A 16,083-nucleotide genomic window follows, 5' to 3' on the forward strand; every position below is an offset into this window, starting at 1 on the left:
AAATTTACTGATTTAACTCGAGCAACTGGAAAGAGACTACAAAATTAAAGAAGACTTTATCAATTAGTGAACTAAATCGTCCTTTATAACGTTTTTAAACACAAAACATTAAAGCACCTCAAGTGAGTTATGCTGAGAAACCGAGAACACAAATTCGGTGCCGTGGTAAAGAATTAGGCACTGTAAAAAAAGTTTATTATTTTTTTTATTTGCAAACAAAGTTCCAAACGTTTTTTACAAGTAATTAAAAACGCCGTGCCTTGCGTTTAAAACAGTTAGCAGCCAGCTTAATAGTTTCTTACGATAAAAAGCAAAACCGCTCTTTTTTCGACAATTGCGTCTCTAAGTCTGATCCAAGCTTTCCTCGCCCACTAATTATAAAGAAAAAAAACATGTTTTTTAAAAGACACATTTTTTTATTTTAAAAAAAACGTTAGTAATCTTGTAAAGCGTTCGCTTATAACTTTGTAAAAAAATAGTTTTCTTTTTTATCGATTACGATGTTGGAGACAGACTCTGATGTATGTTACCAATGTTACTAATGCCAAAGAAAAACGCGCATTATTGCGTCCAACATCAAAGTAAAATTATTTTGTATCCGATTGCACGTAGTTAATATAAATACATATAAAAATGAAAGCACTTTAACATAACCGTGATTCTCCACAGTTCTATTCGTAATTTGGTCCAGGACCAGGTATAAATAAATATATGTATGTATATATTATAGTTTTTATCCGTGGTTTTAACTTTTACAAACTAACAATTATTATTAGTTCTCTTTGGTTTAGGTAAAGGATTCCAATCTAAATTTGATGCTGTGGGCGATGACTCCCTATAGTCGCAAACCATTTTATTTATTTTGCTCTTGTGAAAAACGTTTGGTTGTGGTTCAACTCCAGATCCTTCATTTGAGGATACAGTAGTAACTGATATATTTTTTGTTTCCATAATTTGTGTAGATTTCGTATTAAAACTGTTTAATTCATTGGAATGTGTATTTTTATGCTCGACAAAAAGTGGTGTCGAATAAATTTTCGTGCCCTTAGCTATACTTTCATTGAGCATTCGTTGGCTACGGTTTATAGACTCTATAACTTCCCTAACCGATCTCTTTTTTCCTGCTTGATTTAGAGCAGCAGCAGCATCAATATTTTCAGTACCTTTCGAAGTTGAAAGTGTTGGCTCATCGTTTTGCTGGTGTAAATGTTCATTAGGTGGCGATGAAAAAGTTTGCGCATTTCCCACGTTAAATTTGAATTTAGTTTCTTGGCCATAAAGTCCAATTTTTGGTGAACTCGTCAAAACGATTTCATTTTGGGGATTTTTAGGCAAAGAACTACCATTTGGCATTATTGGGCCTTGAATCAACACCTCACTTGGTAATTCTTTATGTTTTGAGATAGATCCAGTTGAGATAGACTGTTCTTCGATAAACAATATATTATTATTCGTAGAAGGTTCTGTATTTTGAAATATAGATTTTATCGGAGCTTTTTCTTCGATTGCTCGATCAGTTGGCATTCGAGTTGGTGTGCCATTTGCTGAGCCATTTGCAGACCCAAAATTTTGTAAAACATTATTTGTGTTTTCTGTTTTCGACAATGAAGCTTTGATTACGACTTTTTGGGTCATAGTATTCGAATCTTCCCTTGCTTGATCCGATGGAAATTCATATGTTTTTATAATTTTCGGTTTTACATCAGTTTCAGGTTTTACTACGACAATTTCGTCATTTATTTGTGGTTTCTCTGTTGTATCCTCTTTAGTTGTTTGTTTAGTTAAAGCTTCTTTTGTATTTTTCAATTTATAATCCTGAGCCTCATCCTTGGTTTTAAGTACACTTTGAGCTTTTGACGTTACAGTTTCACTGACGACTTTTGAATCATTTGTAGGACGATCAGATATAGTGTCACTTAAATTTTCGAATTTATATACATGACTGGTTTTTTCAATAATCTGTAATCTATCAGGCAATAAAATTTGATTAGCCAGTTTACTAGTTTCAATTTTCTGATTAGCTGAAGGTCTGCCCCTTCTTGCAGGTGCAGTAACTTCCGCCTCACTTGTTTGGTTCTTAGAGAAGTTACGATTTTCATCAATACGTAATATAGTTTGGGGTGAAGCTGATGCACTTTCCACGTGAACAATTTTGGTATCGTGTCCATCAGTATTCTTTGACAAATCTTTTTCAGGAGCGAAGGAACTTAGCTGTACATTAGATTTAATCAAGTTGTTTGGTTGAGTTCTAGTTGTCACCCTTTCTACCTTTGCCGGTGGATCGGGATTATCCAGTGATTCGTTGGTTATGTTGACGAACTGTTCTATTTCGGAAGTAAGTGATTTAATATCTAAATTCCCATTAGTATTATCTGTTGTGATCGTATCAGTAGTGATTTCGTTGTTAATCTAAATACAGAAATTTTCGTATTATTGTTTTTAGCCATAATAATTAAAAAAAAAAAAACTACCGTTGCTCTTGGTGGTGGTAATGGAGCTCTCCTCTTCTTTCGATAAGATTTTCGACTAGTTGTGGAAATTGAGTCAACGTTGGTCTCAACATCACTCTCGAATGGGTTTGTGCTTGACAGACTAGATTGGGATAATCTATATTGAAGAAATAAAACAAATGTTAATAATGTTAATGCGTGTTTATGCTGGCAGACCCCAGCCTAATCCTTACCTAGTCTGATGATTGCGGCGGAAGTTCGGTGTTAAATATCCGACAGACTGAGTAGTGGCCCGATACATATCGTTTCTATTAAAAGCGTTACCCATTGAGCCATTCTGATGAATGCAAAATATAATGTGTGTTACTACAGTTAACTAATATTTAAAGACGTATTTGATTATCTGGTGTTATTAAGAGAGGTAACTGTTAGATGCGATTATATCTAAATACATGTTGTGTACATACAGCTTATATGTATATGTACATACTTGAATGTACATTTGTATCTCTTATTGTTAGAAAAAAGATAAACATAGAATTCAAAATCTAGGTCGTATTTACTTTTGCAACAAACGAAGATCTAAGGGAATTTATGTATCTATTTATAAATTTTAATTAAAGATATATCTTCTATATATATATAAAACAAGAGAACACAGTTAAAAGCTTTACAGCCAAAGCGGAAAGTAAAGGATATTTAGGATTCTTTTACCAAAAAAAAAAATAGTCTTTATATAATGTCTCTTAAATACTTGATTTCAAAATCTTATCGTAGCCTTAAGTTGCTAGTTTTTTATGTTTTTTTCTTATAGGCCAGATAGAAAATCTGAGGAGTCTACATAGCTACTGTTGCTTATATTAAAATATTTATATATAATACTTATTTATGCAATAAAAAACAAATTAACACTATTCGAAAACAAAAAAAAAACTGACGTCACTAATAAAGAGAAATCTAACTTGAACAATGACACAATTTATAGATGTGTATATAGTTATTTCTTTATCATGACGTCACTGTTATTTTCGCAAAATTAAACTTACTTTATGAATTTAATTGAAAAGTATTTATAGTTTTTACCTCACTTTTGGCATCAATATTTTGAAGGGAACTTCTGTATGGTCTTCGGTAACTTAAGTTAAGTTCATTTCTCATAGGAGAAGTACCAGCTTCCGAATATCTATCTCGTGTATTTAAAAAATTATTATAGTCACATGGCTCATTTAATTGCCTACGCAGAACAGGTGGGCTTTCCGAAGTTTTATTTATGCCCAATGTGGAAGATTTCTTTTTCAGAGAAAAGGATTTAAATGTCCTAAAAAAAAATACAAATGATTAAATGGTGTTACTATGTTAACTCTATCACACACAAGTATGTGACTACTAACCAAATGTCTCGTAAATTTTCGATTGAAAAACTACTTCGTCTCTCCTTGTCAGAGCTTTTTTTTTTTAAATTCCAAAATCGTAAGCGCTTATGATTGTCATCTTCGTAAAAGGGATTTAAGTGCTCGGGATAATTGTCTATTGATATTTGACTAGAAGAACGTCCATTACGACTCATTGTGAGTTCGTTTTTTTCTTTCAGCTGCCCTTAAAAGTAAACTGTAAAAGTAAAAGAAAAAAGGTTTCAAGTTAGATACATATGTATGTATGTGTCAATGGTATGTATCTTTTGCTTTACGTCCTTTTAAAAATAGATAATTTTCACAAGCGAAAAGTTCGAAACTTAAAGATTATTGATCCGAAATGTGTGCTGTGGGTAATTTATATCTTACAAAAAATTATACGGCTACTGTAAATAAACATACATACATAGGTGCGGATATATTTCTATGATTCACTGTTTATACATAGGTATGTACATACATACATATGTATTTTTCCATTCCTTTCTTTTTTCCCTTTTTATGGTGAGCAGAAAAGAGCGGGTGACATTCTTTTATTTATATATTTTATGTTAAATAGTATACAAATTATATACTTATGTAGGTAAGATGTACAAATGTACATCAAATGTTGTCATGTGCACCTGAGTACATGTGTATATATGTATGTATGATCGATTTATATGTATTTAGGGATTTATTAAATACACACAGATATTATCAACAGGTATGTATATAAATGTACATACATCTACATTAAAAAAAAAACACTTTGTACTTGTATGAGAGTTCTACACATTTAGAACATTACGTAAAACAATAATTATTTCTTGAATTCCACTGAGATGTACATTCATATGTGTATGTATGTATGTATCTAGGTATGCATGGCGTAAACATACATACATAGAGTATGTATAAATATATTTCACATATACGTAAGCATAGCGAATTTGTTTATAACAATTTACGGTATGTATGTATGTCTATATACATATGTATGTATGTATCTTTATGCCTTTACAAGCATATATACACATGTAGATGTAAACACAAACGATGATCTCAACTGTTGTCAAAATAGAGCTCCCGTTGTGATACTCACGCACCGAGTTGTTGTCTAACACTAAATTAACTTTTTGTAGCTTTAATTATTCTGTTAGAAAAGCTTTTTGATTTGTAGATTCCTATAGGTCCGCCGCAATGAATGTGTCCAATATGTACATACATATGTATGTACATATGATTGTTAATGATAGCCTTATCTTTATTTTTGCGATGTCGTATGTATGTACATACATGCATACATATTTGTGTGCAGATACATTTACATTATGTACATACATGTATGTATATTTATATTTACACAGTTTTTATATATATTTTATAAGTAAAGCATAGAGAACGGGATCAGATGCATGCATATTGTAGTTTAATTAATTTGTCTTTTGATGCGATTACTTACATTAATTTTTCATAAGCAAGTCTGCTGGAAACTTTCAAAACTCCTCAGTATACATTTTTCAATGTTTAACATCTACATATCTGTCGATCAGATAAAAAATGCCAAATTTGGTTAATAAGATTAACAATATTTTTTTTAACTTGTATATCTACATTTTTTTAAAATTGCTAACCGACTTTTAGTTAAATTTGAAAAAATGCCAATAAATCGCTTAGAGAAAATATTTTTACAGATTACTACTAAATATCACTAAAGCCAAAAAAGTAGCTTGAAGTTTTATTTCAAACTGCCCTCGCGTAATGAACCACCTTGTTAAAAACGTATATGTATGTATTAATAGAAGATACAGTAAGACAGATAACAAATATCTTAATATTTTCTGTGCAATTAAATTATGATAATCTTTTAAAATATAGAAAAGCTGAAAATTTTTGGTAGACGAATACAGTGTCTATCTCAGCTAAAATCATGAAGGTCTTATTTTTTGTTTTGATGGCAGGGATGCCATATATACAGGCTCAAGTAGATTATTTAAAACCGTATGAAGTTCTTCTCTATTCCAAAGAAAGTTCTGTTGATTTTTTAAAGCCTATTTGTTTTGGTAACATTCTGCAAAGCCATATAATCTTAACAACTGCATCGTGTTTGACAAGTGATGTAGAAACGTCTACAATAATTGATTTCAATAATTTTACCATTGCTGTTCCAAGAGAAAATAGTGAAAACTTATTATTTTCAATCAATAACATTTACACCTACCCAAAATCGAAACCTGGCACTGAAAATGATGTTGCCCTGCTTAACCTAAGTACTTCACTTCCATTGTCAGATCGAAGTGATATTGAGTGGATAGTATTATCGGATCATCCTGTAAACTTGGATAATTGCATGGGCCCAGACACTGAAGATATCGATGTAAGTTTGAATAAAAAATTAAAAACGAATGCGTATAACAATGAATGTTATATACAAAAAGAATAGATTATTCAAAACTATTAATAATCCGTACTAATTATATGTGAAAAAATAACCTAATTTGATTGATACTCAATGAGAATTTAGACGTGTCATTTTTTAGGACCAAATTCGAGTAAGATTTTTATTTTCTTCGCAGGTGATCACTAATTATGACAAGAAGAGAAATTTAAAAGGGTATGGAGCATTGTGTGAGAGTGAGTTAGTAGCCATTCTAACAGCTGTAGGGCCTCAAAAAAATGAGCTGAGTGCAGAATATGAAGGAAATATATACGACGATGCAGATGTAAAATATACAGAGATATTTCCGTATTTATGGTGGATTTTTGAAATTCTGCAAAAGGAAGAACTGGAGGATATTGCTAACAACAACTTCAATCCTTCATTGCCATACCGCGAACGGAAAACTGCTAATATAGGTAATTACAAACATAAATCCTTCAAGAAATTTTGGGATACTTTGGATTGTTTTTTTTTTTTCATTTATTTTGTTTTAGTTCGCAATGCTACTTCCAATGAATCGAAAGAGATATTGAATAGTGAGACCGAAATTGACATTGGTGAGTACATACATACATACAAAAAATCTTAATAATAAAAAAAATCCGATAAGTTATTGATTCTTTGTTTGTTTAAAAATTTGTTTAGTTCTTAATGATACCACCAGTGGAATTCTCGAAATAAAAAATGCTGATATGGGTAATTACAATAATTCTAAATGGCAACAAATGTGTGAAAACTTCAAAATTATTTGTTAATTTTTTTTTTTATTTATGTTTTAGTTCTGAATGATACGTCCAGTGAACTATCGTCAAAGCAGGAAAGAGATACTTCTGATCTGGGTAATTTCAATTATAAATGATGAATGATTTCTTAATTTAAAACAAATTTATTTTTAGGTCTTTATAATACTTCTAGTGAATTGTTGAAAAGTACAGCGATTCGGATTAATATGAGCGACCTATATCTGTTAATTTGGATTTCATTTCTCCAATTTTTATCTCTGTAAAGCGGAATCAAACGGGGCTAAGTAAACACATCGATTCTTACGGAAAAGAAACCAAAAATTAAAAAAAAAAAAATTAAGAATCTCAAAATCTCTTGCAACTCTATCAATGTCTTTTAAATTTTTTCGTTAAATATCTTTTAAACAATGAATTGTATCAAAAATTTTTTTTTGGAATGCCTAAGCATATTTGCTTACAAAATAAAAATACATTGAAAGGTAAAAAACTGTTAATAATATATGAAAACAAAATTCTCCTGTTTGTCGAAAAATAAAGAAATATTTTTGCAATCAAGAGTAAAGGCTTCGTTCTGGAAAAATGCACCAAAAGTTCAGAATTATTGTAAATGTTTGGCTATTTGCATTTTTAAAACGGAACGTGTGACTGTAACGTTTTGATATTCTGCATGTAAATTTTAGTTATGTACATATGCCCAAAAATTTACCAAAGTATTCTCGTGCAGAAGCGCCCCAAATGAAAAGTCAATTCCGCTTTGTCCCTATCATACTCACAGTCCAACTGGTTTCGCGGTTCCAATTCCAATCGTTTTTACGTGGTATTTTGTTTTACTATTTTATGTGTTGTTTTTTTTTTTTTTTTTGACGAAAGTAAAATAGACGGAAGTAATGTAAGTTCTACGATGTATTTCACATAATGGTTTATTACCAAATTAAGAAACTCTTGTTCCGTGGACTCAATATTACATGTGTGTGTCTATATGTACATACATACATACATACATACATACAAACGTTGATTGCTGCATTTGTGTTGGTGAACTTTATTGAATAAAAATAAACGGTGTCGCGAATGTATGTACCTTAAAACATAAATATGTGTGTATAAATATTAAGCAATTGCAATTTAATTATAAAAGATTTTGTTATTAATTGTTTATATGTACATAAGTACACTCTATTGTGTGTATTCTGTAGATGTGTGTGTATACATATATCCCCTTCAAACATACATATGCATACGTATGAATATTGTTCATACATGTAGATACGGTACGTATTGCGTACATATCTATGTATAACCAAATGATGATGATGCACAATTTTGCAACATAAAACATAATGAACATTCAGTGTACAAAAGTGTGTATGTGCATATACATATATGTTTGCTCATCATTTATAACATTAAAAAGGAGTACAATTTTTTTTTGCTTTTCAAGGGAATTTGCATACATATTTATGAATGTATGTACTAATGTACGTTTAAAGTGAACATACAATAATTTATCGATAAGCTGTTAAGAAACAGCTGATTGCCATTATAAGCCATCAAATTTGTACGTACATCACAGTTACGAAGGCATACATCCTACTCACATACATAAATAAACATACAAAAGTCTTTGTTGCTAAAAAAAAAAAAACATTCCCCGAAATATTATTACATATGTATGTATGTACATATGTATGTTTGTGCACATAGGAAAGTTTCGAAAGCGGCATTTATGTTAGTGTTATAGTAAGATACATTTGGATGAAAGTATGTACATATGTGTGTTGAAAAGTTATATGTATGTATATACATATATGTAGAAATTAAAAAATGTTAAAATTTTTTTTGTGACACCTTAGAGCAAAACGAACATTTACATATTACAAACGAATCCATACATACATATGTACATATGTATGTATGGAAAATTAAATGACTGTATCCTATAAAAATAAAAGTTTCACAAGAATTGCTTCAGTCTTTTTAAAGAGTTCTTAAAGTTTTATGAGATAATTTAGTTTTTCAAACTACGCTTAGTATGTATTTTATTGCAAAAATAAATATAAAAGAAGGTACAGGATTTGATGAAATATATGTAATTGATTTTGAACTAATAGGGTAAATTTTGAGAAGTATCGAACAAATTGGAATTATTCTTTTAAAACATACCAATTTGTCCAGTTAAGCAAGGTATAGGTATAAAGAGAAATGCAAAACGTTCAATCTTATTATTATTTAAATATTTACGATGTTGCACATTTAAAAAACTAGTTTATCCATGTATGTACATACAATATCAAATTGATGTATCATATGATGCACCCAGGAAATTGTGAGTGTTGAATCAACAGACAGAAAGGTATGCATACATACATATTTATGTGGAACACAAGGAATGAAACCTACTTGTTCCCACAAACACTAAAAGCGACAAATGAATTCAAAATAAAGTGCATAATATGTGAAAATTATTATTTTTTCCTTAAAATTATGAAAATCCTTTCGAAAGTGTTGCAAATGTTACGTTAGTTTATTTTAAAAAAGCGATTTAAAATGTGGACAGCTTTAATTATTTTTATTTTAGCTTTACCGAAATATTTAATACTTCTTAATTTTGTGAAATACTAATTCAAATTATATAGTGAATCTTGGAGTTGGACCATCGCAAATAAAATTAATGAATGTCACACTGACTGTAGTTTTTGTTTCATTTCCATCGTGCAGCTAGGCCCCAAAATGAATTCAATGTTGTTTCAACTCGAATCACCCTGTGCTTGGCTTGGCTCATGTGCAACCTTGAGAACTCGTGTGGTAGTTTTGTAAGCGTAGTTTCAGGGCCCAAAATTTGGCTTAGTTTGGTGGATATATTTATTTAATTGAAAAACGTATATAACAATTAACAATTATTGAAAGTATATTTTTTGCTGTGTGCCATATGTATATGTATGTAGATGTGACTTCATACATATTCGCATTAATAATGAAACTTGTTTTTTACAATTTTCAATAATTAGTGTTCCACTCATTGCTGACGCCATTTTGTCGTTGTGTTTTTTAACTCTCAATTTAATAAGTTTTGTAGATGGAACTTGGCAAAAAAAAGGTAAAAATGTTTAAGTGATTTGTTAAAAACTAATGCTTTTTTAATCATTTGTGTATAAAAATGTACAAACATACAAAAAATTTATTGTGTGTCTGTTGGATAAAAAAGGGAAATATCAATAGGATTCGAAATACATACATACATACATGCATATGTATCTCTGTACGAACATACATAAGTACATACATATGTGCGTGCATATGCATGTGTCTGTGTATATATAAATGAAAAATGTTTAAGTATATACACATACATATATGTAAATATATACATTGTATGTATATAAAATTATGTTCATTATCAAGGCCAATTTATTAATTTTTTACTTTTGGAAGGTTACTTTGTGTACACAACTACATACACATACAAATGCACTTACGCGTGTGTATGTAAGACCTTCACAGAAGTGAAAAATTAGTTTATCAAAATTTTACAGCAACGATTGCAAATGTCTGCGATTACATACATACTTACATATAAAATGATTAATGTATTTTGTATGCAGATTATATGTATGTACATAAGTGTGTGTGGATGTATGCATATTGATTTGCGAATGCGGCATACATTTTATCTATGTATGTACATATATACATACGATGTTCATAAATGCAGAAAGTTTGCAATTTAAATATATGAACGTACATACATACACTTGCCAGAAAAAATATCCGTACACCATGAGAACTTAACAATTTGTCAAAAAAATTGTGCTTTAATAAACTTAAAAGTATGAAATTGCCATTCATATGTTCAACATAGTTATTGTCCAATATATTTAACTCGTTTTTACACGATTCTATTATTTTAAATTAAAATTAGCAAACAAAAACAAAAAACTTCATAAGAAAGGAACAGAAAAAGTATCCGTACAACAAAATAAAAACTTAAAAAATATTCAAAAATCTTATAATATATTGAGCTTTAATAGCTCGTAGGATAGCCTCTCCTCTTAAGGACCTCTGCGAGGCGACGGGGCATCGAATTCACCAATTTGGATGTTTCATCTTTGGTAATAGCACCCCATTCACTCAAAAGGACGTTTTTGAGCATTTCCTTCGAAGTTATGGTGTGCTGTCGAATTTTGCGTTCCAGCAAATCCCATAAATGTTCGATGGGGTTAAGGTCTGGTGATTGTGGTGGAGTATCTAGCCTTTTTTTAGTATTAAATAGCAACCAGAGCTTAACATTGTGCGCAGTGTGCTTGGGATCGTTATCATGTTGGAAATAATAATCGTCTCCCAGCCCCAACTGCTCAGCACTTGGTTTCAAATTGGACTTTAAAACATTCAAATATCCATATTGGTCCATAATGGATTCTATAAATACGAGTTTACCCACTCCTTCGGCCGCCATACACCCCCAGACCATCACCCCACCTCCGCCATGTTTGACAGTGGGCGCCAAATTTTCTTTATTCAAAGCAGTACCACTTTTACGCCATACGAGTTTTCTTCCCTTAATGCCAAATATGCAATATTTGCTTTCGTCCGAAAATAAAACACTTTCCCAAAACTCTGGAGGCTTATTTACATGTTCATTGGCAAAATCCATTCGCTTCTTTCGGTTGACATCTGATATGTAGGGCTTCTTACGTGCTACACGGCCATGATAACCCTCTTTTTTCAATATTTTGCGAACAGTGTCTTCATGAATGGTTTTACCAAACGAATCTTTAACATTTTCGCTTAATTTCGATGCAGTTACTCGAGGATTCTTCTTTACTTCCTGCAATATTGACCGTTTTTCACGATCTGACAGCTTGCTCGGGCGCCCAGAACGTGGCTTTGAAAGAATAGAGCCAGTTTTTTCGAAGCTATTAACCACGTACTGGACAGAGGAGTGGGACCTGCCTATTATTTTTCCAATTTCTCGAAAAGACTTCCCTTCATTTCGAAGTTTTAGAATAATTTTCCGTTCGTCTGGAGTAATTTCCTTACTTTTGGGTGCCATGCTAAATACTCGAACTTTTTATATGTTAAGCTATCTTGAAAGTCATGTATTCACGCCACAAAATACCACAAACTAAAATGTAACTGTAATTGAGTTAATAAAGATCAGCTGACAGCATGGGATGCCCCCTTTTCGATGCGTACGGAAACTTTTTCTAGGTTACAATGTTGCCACATTTTCATTTTAAATTTAAAAAAAATGCTTCTCGTGTAACAAGAATTATAAAACATCGTAAGAATCAAAAAAAAATATCGAATAAATTTAATAATAAAACAGACCTATCAAATTATAACTTTATCGCTGTTATTATCCGATGTAAACTTAAATTTTCTATATAATACTTGCATGTACGGATAGTTTTTCTGGCAAGTGTATGTATATGTCCCTACATCACACATATGTATGTACATACATAAGTATGTCTACCAAATGTATATGTACAAATAAATAATGTGGAGGCATACTTCAAGGTAAAAAAAAATTAAATGTACATATTGGCATTGTATGCATCAATGAGAGAGAAAAATGTTGCCAAAAACCAAAGGTTATATATTTATATACTATTTTTTATTTTGTTTTTGTTTATTTTCAGGTATAAGGGTGGTCGGACACCTTCAGTAAGGTCCAGTGAAAGGCGACGCCCTCAAAGTATTTCAACATCATCAACATTAACTCCTCGAGTCGTACTATCCAGATTAGAACCGAGAGATTTTGAGCGCCTTCGTCTATCGTATAAAGTAGCCATTGACCAGAGAAGATCTCGAAGCTGCCGTGGCATGAACATGGGTCAAAAAATTAGTGGCGGTGTCAAAACAGTTAGCCGTAATGATTCGCAGGCTACATTCAAACCAATTATCCCCAGGGAATTACAAGCAGACTTTGTAAAGCCAGCACGAATAGACATTTTGCTAGATATGCCGCCAGCGAGTCGCGAAATTCAATTAAAGAATTCGTGGAACTCAGAGGACAGATCCCTTAATATATTTGTAAAAGAGGACGACAAATTGACATTTCACAGACATCCTGTGGCACAAAGCACCGATTGCATACGCGGCAAAGTTGGCCTAACCAAAGGTCTGCACATTTGGGAGATTTATTGGCCAACCAGGCAGAGGGGTACGCATGCAGTAGTGGGCGTGGCCACAGCTGATGCACCACTGCATTCGGTTGGCTATCAAAGCCTAGTGGGTTCCACTGAGCTAAGTTGGGGCTGGGATTTGGGTAGAAACAAATTGTACCATGACTCGAAAAACTGCGCCGGTGTCACATATCCGGCCATTTTGAAGAATGATGAAGCTTTCTTGGTTCCCGATAAGTTTTTAGTGGCTTTAGACATGGACGAAGGCACCTTGAGCTTTATTGTCGATCAGCAATATCTGGGAATTGCATTTAGAGGGTTGAAAGGAAAGAAACTCTATCCCGTTGTGTCGGCCGTTTGGGGACATTGCGAGATTACAATGCGCTATATAGGCGGACTAGATCGTGAGTATTTTGATTTGTGCTTAATACTAGTTAATGTTTATACCTTAGAGTCTTGCTTAGTTATGTTTGCCAATTTCTATATATATACATGTATATATAAAAGTAATACCGATATAAACTTTCTGCTTGTCATTTATTATAATAACTCACGTATTTCATTCCAAAATATATAGGTACATATGTATATTTATCGCTTCAGAAAAGTTTTATGATAGATTTAAAATAATGTAGAACAAATTTTTTAAAAATCGTATAAAGCTAGTTGTGATATTTTTCAACGCAATCTCGTCTCTAGTAATAATGTGATTTTATACATTTTAGCTGAACCTTTGCCATTAATGGATCTTTGCCGAAGAACAATTCGACAAAAAATTGGTCGAGTGAATTTGGAGGAACGCATACAACAGCTTCAACTTCCGCAATCAATGAAAACGTATTTATTGTATAAAAATCGTAGATAATATTTTTGATAATGGTTAACGAGTATAAAGTGTAACAGTTTTAATTCTTGCTGCATGTGATGAAAGCAGCAAAGGAAAACTGATTTAGTTTGTAATAGTCTTAGATCAATGTTAGTTTCTCTGTCGTCAAAGAAGAAATGTAAAAGTATAAAGTTCTTAACTATACTCGAAATTAGTTTTCAAATTCGTATTGTAATTTATAAGTCGAATGCAATTAATATTATATTTAATAATACCCCGACATCTCATTTTGTAATAAATTGGAAAGAAAGAAAACTCGTCGCCACACAAGCAACAAAAGCAACCAACCAACAAACTTCCTCGAGGCGAGACGAGGATGTGTTTAGGTGTGTGTATACACAGATTGTAAAATAACATTTACATAAAACTCAATTTTTGAACTATGTTTTGCTTCTAATTCATTCAACACAAACAAACTAACTTAAACACTCTGTATTGGGCCGTGACCAGTTGTCGTGTGCAATATCAACGACGAGAAAGCAATGCCTATTTCTATAATAAGTCAAATTGTAACTGTCTATTTTTTTGTGATGAGATCAGAAATTGTCTTGTGTTTCTCTTACTTTTTGTAAAGTAATTTATCGACAGAGAGATAGAGAGAGGTTTGCATCGGTCTATCGGTATAAACATACAATGTATTTAGGTTTTCTTTAAACAACAACAACAACAAACAACACATTTACTCACAACACATTATTATATGGAGGTGCAATAATTTAATAGGCATAAACATTTTTTATTCTGATGCGACGGAATCTCACACAATGCACTTTATCAAATATGACGACACACAACTTATATGTATGTGTGTTTGTGAACACTACAAATACATACCTTTTCCATATTTATAAAATGAAAAATCGAAATTTATATTTAATCGCGAAATGCTGCGAACCCTGGGTTGCTTTAACCACATATGTAAATGCTTAAAGTAGTTTCGAAAATCAATCATAATCCATCCTAATTAAATATTATTCCAATAGTGTAGAACTGTTTTCCACTGATTTTTCTTTGAGAAACAGATGAAACTAATAAGAGACTTTACATACAACAGATTATTATGTAACAAAGGTATGCCTAAAGTATTTTTGCATTCAGTTTTCTAGCTTACATAGTTTTCAGACGTAAACAACCAACCTTCATGTAATCATAAATTTTGGATTTTATTGAATAAGCCAATTTGGAATATAATATTACGAACATGAATATATACACAAACATATATATATATATATAAACTATATATATGTATACATATGTATATATATATAAATCATTTGTGTATACAGCCAAGTTAATTCCAACATGTGTACTTATAAAGCATTTTAGATGGTTTATACATAAGTTAATTATTAAATTTCATGACATTTAATAAAGACCTAATTTAACTGATAAAATAGACTTTTGATTTGATTCCAACCGCACAAAAAATCCCTGATTTTTCAAAGTTGGTAGCAAATCGGTAGCAAGGGTCGCTTAGACTTAAACTTGTTTTATTTATCAGACAAAATAAATAGGTTTGTTTCTATTTGTAAAGAATTATATGACAAATGTGCGAGAGTACAGAATTCTATATTTGTATTCGCCAAAGCCAGTATATGATAAATTTATCAAAATTAACTTCAAAGTTGTTTTGACCAACAATTTGATAATAATGGATATGGATATGTCACTTTTAAATAAAGATAATGTTTCTTTTTTTTTTTTGCATTCATTCGATTGGTGACAGTGGTAAAAATATAATTTAGCATCAAGGATCTAAAAAAAGGAAAGCCAAAAAACTTTAAAAGTTTTAAACAGTTCGGTTTCTTCCCTTTTATGTCAAATGTGATTCACATACATTTTTCTGCAAGCGCTTGGTAAGAAAGTATTTATACATCTGGATTATCTACAGGTGCATTGAAGATTTGAATCGATGTGGTTGTTCCTTCCATTTTGTAAATTTGAAATATCAAGATTGTAAATGTATGGATTAAACTATAACTAACCGACGTTACCCTAACACCAATGTGTACAAATACATATGTAAAAGAGGCTACGGC

The 16,083-nt window shown here is 31.4% G+C and overlaps 3 protein-coding genes across 8 annotated transcripts; 2 read left to right on the forward strand and 1 right to left on the reverse strand.

Annotated features, from left to right (window-relative positions):
* Window positions 1-395: 395 nt before the first annotated feature.
* LOC137581145 (uncharacterized) lies at window positions 396-5,019 on the reverse strand. 2 transcript variants are annotated; one of them, XM_068295324.1, is made up of 6 exons: window positions 4,947-5,019; window positions 3,842-4,058; window positions 3,534-3,768; window positions 2,684-2,787; window positions 2,472-2,607; window positions 396-2,409 (listed from the first exon to the last, which is right to left on the reverse strand). In XM_068295324.1, the coding sequence occupies exons 2-6, from the start codon at window positions 4,015-4,017 to the stop codon at window positions 760-762; spliced, it is 2,301 nt and encodes a 766-aa protein (XP_068151425.1). In that variant the 5' UTR covers window positions 4,018-4,058; window positions 4,947-5,019; the 3' UTR covers window positions 396-759. The 2 variants fall into 2 exon arrangements, with proteins under 2 accessions (XP_068151425.1, XP_068151426.1); XM_068295325.1 differs by lacking the exon at window positions 4,947-5,019 and adding an exon at window positions 4,591-4,686.
* LOC137581146 (uncharacterized) lies at window positions 4,067-7,468 on the forward strand. Of its 2 annotated transcripts, XM_068295326.1 has the most exons (7): window positions 4,067-4,117; window positions 6,136-6,221; window positions 6,421-6,700; window positions 6,779-6,841; window positions 6,930-6,980; window positions 7,064-7,123; window positions 7,181-7,468. In XM_068295326.1, the coding sequence occupies exons 1-7, from the start codon at window positions 4,099-4,101 to the stop codon at window positions 7,288-7,290; spliced, it is 669 nt and encodes a 222-aa protein (XP_068151427.1). In that variant the 5' UTR covers window positions 4,067-4,098; the 3' UTR covers window positions 7,291-7,468. The 2 variants fall into 2 exon arrangements, 1 of the variants encoding a protein (XP_068151427.1); XR_011033088.1 differs by lacking the exons at window positions 4,067-4,117; window positions 7,181-7,468 and having other exon boundaries at window positions 5,743-6,221; window positions 6,421-6,695; window positions 6,776-6,841; window positions 7,064-7,122.
* A 300-nt stretch (window positions 7,469-7,768) lies between these two features.
* Window positions 7,769-14,424, forward strand: gus (gustavus). Of its 4 annotated transcripts, XM_068294797.1 has the most exons (4): window positions 9,825-9,964; window positions 10,036-10,121; window positions 12,668-13,559; window positions 13,881-14,424. In XM_068294797.1, the coding sequence occupies exons 2-4, from the start codon at window positions 10,104-10,106 to the stop codon at window positions 14,018-14,020; spliced, it is 1,050 nt and encodes a 349-aa protein (XP_068150898.1). In that variant the 5' UTR covers window positions 9,825-9,964; window positions 10,036-10,103; the 3' UTR covers window positions 14,021-14,424. The 4 variants fall into 4 exon arrangements, with proteins under 4 accessions (XP_068150899.1, XP_068150900.1, XP_068150898.1 ...); XM_068294798.1 differs by lacking the exons at window positions 9,825-9,964; window positions 10,036-10,121 and adding an exon at window positions 7,769-7,916 and having other exon boundaries at window positions 12,670-13,559; XM_068294799.1 differs by lacking the exons at window positions 9,825-9,964; window positions 10,036-10,121 and adding an exon at window positions 8,080-8,100 and having other exon boundaries at window positions 12,670-13,559.
* Window positions 14,425-16,083: the final 1,659 nt, after the last annotated feature.

The sequence above is a fragment of the Drosophila tropicalis genome, unplaced genomic scaffold, assembly GCF_018151085.1.
Source record: "Drosophila tropicalis isolate 14030-0801.00 unplaced genomic scaffold, ASM1815108v1 contig_845, whole genome shotgun sequence".
NCBI lineage: Eukaryota > Metazoa > Arthropoda > Insecta > Diptera > Drosophilidae > Drosophila > Drosophila tropicalis.